This window comes from Babylonia areolata, chromosome 19 (assembly GCF_041734735.1).
Source record: "Babylonia areolata isolate BAREFJ2019XMU chromosome 19, ASM4173473v1, whole genome shotgun sequence".
Taxonomy (NCBI): domain Eukaryota; kingdom Metazoa; phylum Mollusca; class Gastropoda; order Neogastropoda; family Buccinidae; genus Babylonia; species Babylonia areolata.
The window spans coordinates 46237222-46251121 of NC_134894.1; the positions used below are offsets into that span (position 1 = coordinate 46237222).

The 13900-nt window shown below is 46.1% G+C and overlaps 1 protein-coding gene across 1 annotated transcript in view; it reads left to right on the forward strand.

The window, feature by feature from the left end:
* Nucleotides 1-11940, forward strand: part of LOC143294185 (uncharacterized) — a 29967-nt gene extending 18027 nt beyond the window's left edge. The window contains exons 9-13 of the mRNA XM_076605616.1: nucleotides 2371-2605; nucleotides 4522-4728; nucleotides 5979-6941; nucleotides 9910-10176; nucleotides 11617-11940. Of these exons, the coding sequence (XP_076461731.1) occupies nucleotides 2371-2605; nucleotides 4522-4728; nucleotides 5979-6941; nucleotides 9910-10176; nucleotides 11617-11940 (1996 nt within the window). The remainder of the gene's footprint in view (nucleotides 1-2370; nucleotides 2606-4521; nucleotides 4729-5978; nucleotides 6942-9909; nucleotides 10177-11616) is intronic.
* Nucleotides 11941-13900: the final 1960 nt, after the last annotated feature.

Sequence of the window (13900 nt, forward strand, 5' to 3'; positions counted from 1 at the left end):
TAAGGGTGTCTCAAGACTTTCCAGTGATTCACAGCTTCGCTTCCCTTACCGTGCATGTGTTGCCGGGGAGTGTCGTTTTGGGAGATCGTTGATGTTGCAGTTGTTGATGTTTTTCTTGTTGTTGTTGTTGTTGTTGTTGTTGTTGTTTCTTCTTCTCTTCCTCTTCCTACTGCACCTTCCCTGCTCTTCCTCCTCCCCACCCATTTTTAAACATAAACTTCTTCCTATTTCCATTCTTATCTATTTTTTTTTTTTTTTCATTTTCGCAAGTGAAAGCGTTGGTTACTATGATGATGATGGTTTTGTTGTTGCTTTTGCCATCGTCGTTTCTATTATTCATTCATATATTTGATTTGTTCATTGTTGGTATTGGTATTTTGTTGTTGATATTGATGATGATGATGATGATGATGACGATGACGACAATGATCAGTGATGGTGATGCTGATCACCACAACGACGTCGATGACGAGAATACCCCCCCTCCCCCTCCTCCTGCTCTTTTCAACCTTCTCTCCTTCTCTACCACCATAACCCATCCACCATCCCACCCTCACCCTCACACTCACACACCTCCGCGCCCACCTTCCCACAGTGACAGCATCTGAACAAAAAGTTTCTGTTCTCTTTGGTTTTAACTCTCTCCATACGAACGGCGAAAGAGACGACGTTAACAGCGTTTCACCCCAATTACCACCATCAAAATATTGCAAGTGGAAGGCTCTTATACTGAAGAGGTGAATGCTGACAAAGAATACCACAATTCTGACGACGGAAGCTAAAGGTTGGGTCATTCAGAAAACCACTGGACATCCGAGGGGTCTGTGTAGAGGAGAAGAGAGGACTGGCCGTACTGAGTGAGTTAATCAGCCCTGAAACGGTGACACCTTTGTGACTCGGCTGGTCTATGAAAAAGCACCATGGTTTGGTTTGATTCCTACAACAGGCGTTCACTTCCTCGTGCTCTCGTCATTTCTCTTAAGCTTTGACTGGAAAAATTAATCTGAGCGTCCAGGCCTTCGGATGAGACGATAAACGGAGGTCTCCCGTGTGCAGTGCAGCACGCACTTGGCTCACTGAAAAAAGAACCCACTTCTACAAAAGGGGTTGCCCTCTGCAGAATTCTGTATAGAAGTCCACTCCTGATAGGTACACAAACATGTATATATGCGTGCTCTCAAGGCCTGTCTGAGCGCGTTGGGTCATGTTGCTGGTCAGGCATCTGATTAGCAGATGTGGTGTAGCGTATAATTAATCATAGTTTTGTAACCGAACGCAGTAACGTCTCCCCGAGAAACTGAAACTGAAACACAAACATGATTATATGCACACATTCAAAGCCATTCTCATGCTGCTGGCCAGCCGTCCGCTTAGCAGATATGACGTGGCGTTAACTAAAGAATTGTAAACGAACGCAGTAACGTCTCCTCGAGAAACTGAAACTGAAACTGAAACACAAACATATATACACGCATTCATTATAATGAGAAGGTTGATCTCTTGGCGAAAAAAGGAGCAAAGGAATCAGCTGAGTCAACATATTTATCTTTTCCATTTTCATTGCAAGAATGTTTTAGTATAGTAGAACAAATCCAGCGATCATACTTTCAGTCAGAAGAAAGGAAAATAGGCCGTTCCAACTTATACGAAGAAATAAGTAATATTTATGGAATTTTGGTGGTAAACATGAACAACACATTTACACTAAAAGGCAGATTGCATCATTGATCTGCAGATGGAAACTGAACTGTTTCAAGACAAAATGCATAAAAAGTGTTTCCTGTATATGTGGTAATCCTATAACAAGTGATCATGTATTTACTTGTGACATGTTAAAATGTCATATACCTGTACTAACATCTTTTCCGATGCAAGAAATATTGGACTCATCACTTTTATTGTCCAGTTTCTTTAAATCGTTGTTAAATAGTTCAATTGGGTTGCTGTTATAACTCCCCCCCCCCAACCCCCCCAAGATTCGTGTACATATCTTGGACTTGTCACTGCTAATGTTGCACTGTTTCAAATCTTTGTTGGATAATCCAATTGGGTTGTTAAAACGATTTATCCTTTGGAAGTTTGGAAGTTATTGTTTTAACCAGATTGTTGTAAATGTTGTGATTTTTCCCCCTTACCCTTTCACTCCTTCCTCCCCCCCCCTCCATCCCTCCTTTTTTTGTGTGTGTAATATCACTTAATGTGGATAAACATTAAATGAATTAAACGCATTCAAAGCCTGACTGAGCGCGCTTGGGTCATGCTGCTGTTCAGACGTCTGCTTAGCAGATGTTGCGTAGCGTATCCTTGTAGAATTTTGTCCGAACGGAGTAACGCCCGTGAAAGTGAAACCGAAAGTGAAACTCCAAATAGGGAGTCCCGGCGGGCGGCCATCCTGAGGCAGTACGAGGACCCCGCTGTATGGCCCACCAAACCAGACAGCCTGGTGGTCAAGCGGACGGAGGGCTACGCGGCCAGCGAGAAGCTGCTGCACGACCGCTGCGTGTGCGTGTGCTCCGTGCAGGACGGGGAGATCCTTGGTGACGCCGAGCTGGTCCACGGGCTGAGCACCTACATGCAGACCGTCGTCTGCACCACGAACACGCAGGTGGGTTTTTGTTTGTGTGTGGGAGATATGATAGCAGCAACGACAACAACTATGACGACGACGACGACGACAAGAATGGCGACGACCACAGCAGCAGCAGCAACACCATTAGCACCATCTGTGACAATAGGAACGACAGTAACTGTACCATCGTCGCCACCATCATCAACAACAATGGCAGCATCAGCAACAACAATAACACAACCATCATCAACACCACCGACACCACCACCACTACCACTACCACCACCACCACCACCAACAACAACAACAACAACACCACCACCACCACCACCAACACTACCACCACCACCAACACCACCAACACCAACAACAACAACAGCAACACTACCACCACCAACACCAACACTACCACCACCAACAACAACACTACCACCACCACCACCAACAACAACAACAACACTACCACCACCACAAACAACAACAACACTACCACCACCACCACCAACAACAACACTACCACCACCACCACCAACAACAACACTACCACCACCACCACCAACAACAACACTACCACCACCACCACCACCACCAACACCAACACCAACACTACCACCACCACAAACAACAACAACACTACCACCACCACCACCAACAACAACACTACCACCACCACCACCAACAACAACACTACCACCACCACCACCAACAACAACACTACCACCACCACCACCACCACCAACACCAACACCAACACTACCACCACCACAAACAACAACAACACTACCACCACCACCACCAACAACAACACTACCACCACCACCACCACCAACAACACTACCACCACCACCACCAACAACAACACTACCACCACCACCACCAACAACAACACTACCACCACCACCAACAACAACAACACTACCACCACCACCACCACCAACAACAACACTACCACCACCACCACCAACAACAACAACACTACCACCAAGACAACCATCACCACTACCACCACCACCACCAACAGCAACAACAAGACAACCATCACCACTACCACTACCACCACCAGCAACAGCCACAACAACAATAGCAACACCACCACCATCGACAATTTTATCATTTACTCATTCATTTATTTTGTTAGGGCGTGGTGCAAAGAAGCTTTCAACTCAGTAAACATAATCATTGTCATCGTCGTATGTCATTTGTCTAGAACGGTCCCCCCGCCACAAGAAAAAAGGACAAGAATCCACAAAAGTATAGGAGTAAAGGATTAACTCTCTCCATACGAACGGCGAAAGAGACGATGTTGACAGCGTTTCACCCCAATTATCACCATCAAAATATTACAAGCGGAAGGCTCTTATACTGAAGAGGTGAATGTTGACAAACAATACCACAATTCTGACGACGGAAGCCAAAGGTTGCGTCATTGAGACACCCACTGGACATCCGAGGGGTCCGTGTAGAGGAGAAGAGAGGACTGGCCGTACTGAGTGAGTTAATGAACAATAAAGAGAGAGCAGAGTTACCACTCTTTACCACGACTGGAATCTGAGCACCCTGGTTCGAATCACACGGGCGGTCGCCAGTCAATATTTTCTTCCCCTCCACTAGACCTTTAGTGGTGGTCTGGACACTAGTCATTCTGATGAGACGATGCACCGAGGACCCGTGTGCAGTATGCATTTAGTGCACGTAAAAGAACCCACGGCAACGAAAGGGTTGCCACTGGCAAAGTTCTGCAGAAAAATCCACTTCGATAGGAAAACAAATAGAATTGCAGGCAGGCAAGAAATACAAATAGATGGGTGGCGCTGTCAGTGTAGCGATGCGCTCTCCTTGGGGAGAGCAGCCCGAATTTCACACAGAGAATTCTGTTGTGAGTAATACAAATACAATAGATTTAAGATTTTTCCCAGTTTTTTTTTTTCTTTTTTCCGTTCCTTGCCTGGCAGACCCTGGTGTTAGACGTGAAGAACCTGGAGCGGGTGACGGGCAAGCGCAACACGCTGACCATGCAGATCCTCAAGGAGTCCGTGGTGGAGAAGCTGGCCGTGCGCGAGCGCTCCCAGTACGGGCAGCAGGTGCCCTTCCTGCACTTCCTCTACGTCAAGCTGACCGAGGAGGAGCTTCCGGAGAAGAAGGCCCTGCCTCCTCTCAAGGCGAGTGATGGTGTTTTTTTTTATTTTTATTTTTATTCGTGTGTGTGTGTGTGTGTGTGTGTGTGTGTGTGTGTGTGTGTGTGTGTGTGTGTGTGTGTAGCTATGCCGACAGAAGACATAGAAAACGACGAAATGACGATGGACTGACAGCACTGCGGAATGCACAGGAAAACCATGATTTTCCGAGACACTGGTTTTGACACGCAACAGAATCTGGTGAACAGTTCTTCTGTGCGACGGCCCAGTGACTCTTCACAGAGTTGAGGGGGAAGAAGAAGAAGAAGAAGACGTGACAAACGAAGTGGATCTGCGAGAGAAGGTGGCGTGGTATTTGCTGCTGAGATGCATGTTTTTGTTGTTCTACTTCTTCTTCCTCTTCTTGTATTTGTTTTGTTTTGTTTGTTTTGCAGGGAATTTATTTCGAACATATTTCTCGGGGCTGGAGAAAGTATCTGACATTGGTATTATTCTTCCTTAATGCTAGTCTTCTACAAGTTTCTTTGCAAAGGAGATGAATAGAGAATGATATCTGAAAATGACCAAAGAACAGTTTGCCCGCAAGGTGGTGATTCCTGTACTAAGCAGATAATGGGGGAAAGGAACACGGGATGAAAGACAAGAATGAAAAGAAGAAGAGGGCCCTGAAATCGGTGATTCAGTTCTTCGTTACTCTGAGTCATTGAGAAGGAAAGGTCTGATATCTAGAGAAGGGTAATTGATTTACAAGTGTAAAGGTTTATCACATTGCATCGATTCTGAGAAACAGTTGGGTTTTTTTTAGAAAGAGTATATTTTCTTCTCTACTGTTACGTTTACATAAATCTGGCATATTGGTAGTGAAAAGACGCTAAACTAAAGAGACAGACCTGTCTGGATATGAAGAGGGGTATCAAGATTATTCCACTGGTATTTTCGAGTTGGGAGGAAAGTACAAATGTATATATATATACGAGACCTTCATACTCCTCATCAAGATATGTTTTTGATAGGAAACTCTCCTTTTAGGAGTTGTACTCTGTTCAAGTAGAATGAGCAGCAATTCTTTGAGAACGAAAAGAGGATGTATACCTACTCTCCCCAATATCACACCAAATGAAGTAATTAAATTTGTCGCTGATGCATACATACATAACCTCCAAGATTCAAGACAACAAGAATATAAGCAGCTACATCAACATTTCAGTGGTATTTTCCATTTGCAGGCATGTATTGATAACGAAGCCATGACATGACGATGGTTGTGTGGGCAGACCACGAAGAGCCTGCCCAGCAAGGAGCTGCAGACCCAGCACATGTTGGAGCGCTACCTGCAGGGCAAGGCCGAGCTGGTGGAGCCATGCGTGGAGGGCACACTCATCTACAAGGACTTGATGGAGGAGAAAGCCAGGATCAGATCCAACGTCCGCCGCCGGAGCAACCTCGGCGTCAACGCCATGATCAGGGAAGCCCGGCGCCGGGTGAATCGCCGCAAGCCCCGCAGTCGCCGTGAGATCGTGGAGTCGCTCAAGGAGATGATCGAGGCGGAGCTGGTGGACACCAGCAGCGAAGGACCTCAGAAAGGACAGCCACCTAGCACGAAGACCCCCGGGAAGGGTCCCGCTGGTCCTTTCGCACCAAAGCCGCCAGCGGGTGCTCCGCCTAGGAGACCTTCTCTGGCTGAATCTGTCGGCAGCGATACTCCAAGAAGATCACTCTCTGGGGAGGTGACCCCGAGGAAGTCATCGCTGCCTGGGGACGGCACGCCCAGAAGGTCCTCACACCCTGGGGATGGCGGCACTCCAAGGAAACCTCTGATCCACAGCGAAAGCCCCCGGAGTGTGAAAGACTCCCAAAAGAAATCGTCTCTCGCCAAAGACAAGTCAGGGAGCGAGGACGCCATCAAGAAGCGGGTCACTCTGCCGCCCCTGGAAGCGGCCATCAGGAAGTCTCAGCAGGAGACGGACTCCAGAGGCTCAGATCTCAAACCCAGCAAAGTGGCCCTGAAGCCCCTCAAGGGGCCTGACACCCCGCGGGGCAGGGCCACCAGCATCGTGGACTCGGGCCTGCCTCAGATTCTGGAGGAGCAGGAGGACATGTCGGGATCCAAGGACTCCAAGCCGCCCTCCGCTGTCAGCTCCTCCCACAGCCGCTACGTCAAGCGGGAGGTGCAGGCCTCCTCTGACGGGCCCACGCCACCCAGCGGGTCGGCCAAACGCATGCCTCCACTCGCCAAGGTAACCGTATTGTGTGCATGCATAGTCTCCATTCGCCATGGTAACTGTATTGTGTGCATGCATAGTCTCCATTCGCCATGGTAACTGTGTTGTGAGCATTCATAGTCCTCATTCCCCAAGGTAACCATGTGCAAGGAGTGTTTTCATTCCTCAACGTAACCGTAATGTGTGCATGCATAGTCTCCATTCACCATGGTAACTGAGTTGTGTGCATGCATGGTCTCCATTCGCCATGGTTACTGTGTTGTGTGCATCATAGTCTCCATGGAAACTGTGTTGTGTGCATGCATAGTCTCCATTCGCCATGGTAACTGTGTTGTGTGCATGCATAGTCGCCATGGTAACTGTGTTGTGTGTATGCATAGACTCCATGGTAACTGTTGTGTGCTCGCATAGTCTCCATGGAAACTGTGTTGTTGTGCATGCATAGTCCTTATTCCCCGAGGTAACCATGTGCAAGGAGTGTTTTCATTCCCCAACGTAACCGTAATGTGTGCATGGATAGTCTCCATTCGCCATGGTAGCTGTGTTGTGTGAATGCAGTCTTCGTTTGCCAAGATAACTGAGTTGTGTGCATACATAGTCTCCATTCCCCAAGGTAACCCTGAGAATGGATAGTTTTCATTCCCCAAGGTAACCGTATTGTGTGCATGCATCGTCTTAATTCGCTAAGATAATTATGTTGTGTGCATGCACAGTCTTCATTCGCCAAGGTAGCTGTGTTGTGTGAATGCATGGTATTCATTTGCTGAGGTAAATGTGTTGTGTGAATGCATGGTATTCATTTGCTGAGGTAAATGTGTTGTGTGAATGCATGGTATTCATTTGCTGAGATAAATGTGTTGTGTGAATGCATGGTATTCATTTGCTGAGGTAAATGTGTTGTGTGAATGCATGGTATTCATTTGCTGAGGTAAATGTGTTGTGTGAATGCATGGTATTCATTTGCTGAGGTAAATGTGTTGTGTGAATGCATGGTATTCATTTGCTGAGGTAAATGTGTTGTGTGAATGCATGGTATTCATTTGCTGAGGTAAATGTGTTGTGTGAACGCATAGTGTTTGTTTGCCAAGGTAACTGTGTAGTGTAACTGCATAGTACTCATTCGTTAAGGCAACTGTGTTGTGTGAATGCATAGTGTTCATATGTCAAGGCAACTGTGTTGTGTGAATGCATGGTATTCATTCGTTAAGGTAACTGTGTTGTCTGAATGCATAGTGTTCATATGTCAAGGTAACTGTGTTGTGTGAATGTATAATATTCATTCGTTAAGGTAACTGTGTTATGTGAATGCACAGTGTTCATATGTCAAGGTAACTGTGTTGTGTGAATGCACAGTGTTAATTTGTCAAGGTAACTGTGTTGTGTGAATGCACTGTGTTCATTTGTCAAGGTAACTGTGTTGTGTGAATGCACATTGTTCATTTGTCAAGGTAACTGTGTTGTGTGAATGCACGTTGTTTATTTGTTAAGGTTACTGTGTTGTGTGAATGCATAGTGTTCTTTTGTCAAGGTGACTGTGTTGTGTGAATGCACATTGTTCATTTGTCAAGGTAACTGTGTTGTGTGAATGCACGTTGTTTATTTGTTAAGGTTACTGTGTTGTGTGAATGCATTGTGTTCTTTTGTCAAGGTGACTGTGTTGTGTGAATGCACATTGTTCATTTGTCAAGGTAACTGTGTTGTGTGAATGCACGTTGTTTATTTGTTAAGGTTACTGTGTTGTGTGAATGCACATTGTTCATTTGTCAAGGTAACTGTGTTGTGTGAATGCACGTTGTTCATTTTAGTAACTGTGTTGTGTGAATGCATAGTCTTAATTTGTCATGGTAACTGTATTGTGTGAATGCATAGTCTTCATTCGCCAAGATAACTGTGTTGTGTGAATGCACAGTGTTCGTTTGCCAAGGCAACTCTGTTGTGGAAATGCATAGGGTAATAAATAATGCCAATGGCAACTGTTTTGTGTGAATGCATTATCTCTATCAGCCAAGGTAATGTGTATTGACGAAATATACAGCTTCCAATAACCATGGTATTTTTTGTAATGATTGATTACGGGGTTTTGTTTTTTTTGTTTTTGTTTTTGTTCTTGTAAACTCTGATTGCGTAACCTTCAGAACCAAGGTAAAATTGATAAGTATTGAATTATGTGACTATAAACAGTCTTGTCGTAATTATCATATATGGCTCTCAGTGATTGTTCACTGTTTATGCAGCGTATTGTGAAAATCTTTTCATCTTTTTGTTTCAAATGGAGCAAAAGATGATAGACTGAAAGAAAAAACAGATCACATTATGCGCGCGCGCGCGCGCCCGCACACACACACAGACACACACACACACAGACACACACACACACACACATTTCTCTCTCTCTTTTTTTCTTCCTCTCTCTCTCTCTCTCTCATATCTATCTATCTAGGCGCAAGCGCTGATGTTAGCACGTAATCGATCACTTACTCTTTATTTGATTCCATTAGCATTTGAATAGTTGTTGATTCGCAGCCATCGTTTCCATTCACCAATTTGACAGGAACGCTAAGCGGGAATTGGTTAGGGTTGCATGATTATTTTCAGTCACATACAGCTTATCACCGTGACGCTAAAAAAATTCATTGCGTAATATTATGTTCTTATATTCCTAGCTTTTCACGAATATAAATTAAATGCTTTTAATAAAAATAAAAAAAAAATCCAAAGATTCAAAACCGGTCGCCGCGCCACTATTAACCAGAAGGACTTAACTGTATGATACAAGACAAGTGGACTCAATGATAAATGCAGACTCCAAACTGCCACTTTTTTTCCATACGGGTATACAAACGTAAAAGTAATAAAAAATAGAATAGATAAATAGATAAAGAGTAGATATCCCCAAACAAACAAACAAACAAAAAACCGGTTCCGGTTGAACTGTTAACCTCTCAACCCCCGCCACCAACGTCAACTGAACACGCACGTACAGGTGGAGCTCCGTCGCCCAGAACACGTGCCCAACGACCGGTGGAGCGCCGCCCTCCGCTTCGTCAACGAGCGCATCCACGACCGCTTCACGGAGCAGCTGCTGGCGGACGGGGGCAGCCCGGCCTTGAAGGACTACGAGACGTCTGAGGGCAGCCTGCAGCTTCTGGAGGCCCGCATCAAGCAGTTCCACGTCAAGCACGGCGAGTTCAGCCCCGTGCGCCTCAACCTCAAGCTACCCAAGCTGCGGCGGTTCAAGCTGGATCTGGAGGTAAGAGCTTCTTTTACATGATATATTCGGATGAGACGATAAACCGAGGTCCCGTGTGCAGCATGCACTTAGCGCACGTAAAAGAACCCACGGCAACAAAAGGGTTGTTCCTGGCAAAATTCTGTAGAAAAATCCACATTGATAGGAAAAACAAATAAAAACTGCATGCAGGAAAAATACAAAAAAAAAAAAAAAAAAGGGTGGCGCTGTAGTGTAGCGACGCGCTCTCCCTGGGGAGAGCAGCCCGAATTTCACCCAGAGAAATCTGTTGTGATAAAAAGAAATACAAATACAAATACTCTTGAAACTTGAAACTTTAGTGTTGAAGGCCGTTTAGGCCTGTTCACTTTCCTTCGATAGAACTGGCACTGTGCCGCATGTGTGGCTATTTGGTAAATGTCTATATTTCCACTAGTTACATGTTGCTCAGTGACTGCACTCCGGGTCGTACAGGACTGGGAGGTTGGCCCAGTGGGCGTCGAGTCTACTCTTAAATGTGTTGAGGTTGTTTGCCTCAGTGACTGTCTCGGGCAGGCTGTTCCACAAAGAGACTATCATCTGGGAGTGTGTGTGTGTGTGTGTGTGTGTGTGTGTGTGTGTGTGTGTGTGTGCAGGGGCTAGACATGTAGTTAACGTGGAATTGGCTGGGGAGTTGATATTAGAGAGAGAGAGAGAGAGAGAGAGAGAGAGAGAGATAGACAGACAGACAGACAGACAGACAGGCAGATAGATAGATAGATAGATGGGAGCAGACAGACAAAATGACAGAAAATAGAGAAATTAGACAGACTGAAACATGGAGGCGAAGAGAGAGAGAGAGCGAGAGAGGATGGGGGTGGGGGGCGGAGGGGGGGAGCGTTGGGGGGGGGGGGGGTGGAGGGCGGGGAGGGGCGATTTTGGTAGGCAGGCAGGGTTTGGAACTAACAGGAAAACCTACCTAGGAAATATTGCCAACCTATTTTACTGTCTCCTGTCTCAGTGTGTTCATGATGAAGAGGCAATAGCACTGATGATAAAGAAGCAGAATACTGTACTCATGGTTAGTGACAATGATGTTGATGACTGTGAGAAAGACGGTGTTGACCGTTTCATGGTGATGAGCTTAAATGATACTGGAGAAGAAGTTGACTACGTCGACGACGACGACGACGACGACGATGATTATGATGATGACAATGACGATTTTGATGATGACGATTACCACGATGGTGATGGTTATGTTACCTCTGCTGCTGCTGGTGTTGATGATGATGATGATGATGATGATGATGATGATGATGATGATGACAAAAACGACAACTAGTATGACACGGATGATGGTTACATTGATAACAACAACAACAACAACAGCAATAACAACACACGTCAATTTGCCCCCCTCCCCACGACCCCCCCCCCCCTCACCCCCCCCCCCCCTCCGCCATACCCCCTCCCGAACAGGACGAAAACCAACGCCTGCCCAAGCCAGGAGGCAAGGTCTGGATCAAGAAGCGGCTGTGCCAGATCGCCAACAGCAAGTTCAAGGTCAAGGGCCACGAGCACATCCGCTATCACATGGTTCCCGAGCTGCCCGAGTTCGACAAGGTGAAGAAGATGCAGACGGTGATGCAGCAGCTCATGGACAGCTCCGTGCGCAAAAGGCAGGATCTGGAAGACGGTGGAGTTGGAGGAGGAGGAGGAGGAGGAGGAGGAGGAGGAGGAGGGGAGCTTGCTAATGCCTCCACCGCGGCGAATCTTAGCGAACATAGGGCGTCATTCGTGTGACTGTTGGGGAATGATTTGTTGTTGTTTTTTTCGGGATGAAGAGGGTGTGTGTGGGAATTGTGAGGTGTTGGAGGAGGGCAGAGGAATGTCTATAATGACTATTGAGAGTCTCTCTCTCACACACACACACACACACACACACACACACACACACACACACACACACACACCACAAAAGTGGATCATCTTTCCAGCGACTTCTGGAACATAAACCAGAATTGATGTGGAGGAGGCGGGGAAGGAAGTAGTGGAATTTTGGAGAATCTGAATTTTTTATTTTCCTTTCTTTTTATTTTCATTTAATTCTTTTTACATCGCGCCTTTACGCGCGCGCGCGCGTGTGTGTTTGTGTGCGTGCGTACGTGCGCACGTACAAGCGACAGTTTTGTGTGTGTGTGTGTGTGTGTTTCTTTTCCTGTGTGTGTGTGTGTGTGTGTGTGTGTGTGTGTGTGCGTGCGTGCGTGATACAGAAAATATCGACTGGTTGTGTGAGAATGAGTGTGTTGTGCACACATGGGTGGGATATTGTTGTTGTTACTATTATTTTCTCCTGTGGTATGGAACTCAGTTGTGTAAGTAAAAATTCTGGCACTTTTTGAAATACGTGTTGTTGTTGTTGTTTAATATCTTTATTCACTGTTAAAAAACCCTTACAGCGACAGTGGAAGTTAAAAAACAACAACAAAAAAACAGAAGATAAATTCCGGAACAGTTCGTGTGTGTGTGTGTGTGTGTGTGTGTGTGTGTGTGTGTGTGTGTGTGTGTGTGTGTGTGTGTGTGTGTGTGTGTGTGTGAGTGTGTCTCTGTGTGTGTCTGTGTGTCTGCGCGCGCGCGCGCGCGCGTATCTGTGTCTGTGTGTCTGTGCGTGTGTTTCAAGGATTGATAGTTGGTGGATTTTCGTGTAGGTGTGGCCGGGGCCGGGTGAGTATCCTCAGCTGAGGATCAGTAGTGCTTGACAAGAACCCCTTTCTTTACTCTCCTATCTTCCACACCGTTTTAAGGGAGTGGCAGTACCCTCAGCCAGGCCACTCATCCCTGGTCAGGTCCCCTACAGCCCACACAGATCACAGATTGATGGATAGGGTGTGTATGTGTGTGTGTGTTGTTAAGCGACCGTGCAGAGCAGTGCAAGCAGTGGACTTTCGGACGGGTGGGGCCGGTGACACCGGTGCCTGTACCGGGTGGCTCTAAACGGTGACGCCAAAGCTGCTCAGTCTGTCCTGCGACCCGCGATCTGTGCAACAAGTCCCGGCCGTCCCACTTGACACCTGCAGTTCCCGCCTGTTACTCCCATCTTTTCCACTCACCAACCCAAAACGTTGTCAGTACTTTGTCACTCCCCCTCCCCCTCCCCCCCCACCCTCCCCGTTTCTCTCCCTCACTACACGTATTCACCCCACCAGTCAAAATTCCAGGAATCGTTTACAAATCGACATAAGAAACAACAACATTTAATAGTTCTTTTTATTTGTTTTTATCTTCACTGGGTAGAATAGTGTAGGACTACATTGCCGACAGTCGTTATCACGTGATATTCGACTGCAGGCTTTTTTTTTTAATGTAATTTTTTTTTAAAAAGCGCATATCCTTGTATCCTGAAAATGAGTTACGTAAACAGAACATAATCTGTGGAGCAGAAAATGTGGGTAAGTTAACAGACAGGACAGGAAAACTGCCCCAACACTGCCGGATGCAGGGACCATCATACACGTACACTGCACTTGCCAGGGAACGTCCTTGCATACAGTATCGAAATGGTGAGAATACAATATCAGTTACAAAGATGTTGGCCGATGATCGAGGATCCTCAGTTAGGCCTGTCAATCACCAGGCCACTGCCATCATCACGTTCCTCAGTCGCACTCTTTCAGTAACAAATCGACTATATTATGATTTTAAAAAATATTTTGAAGTATACAGAATATAGCCTCACCATCTACCAAAATTTACCTCTCATTTA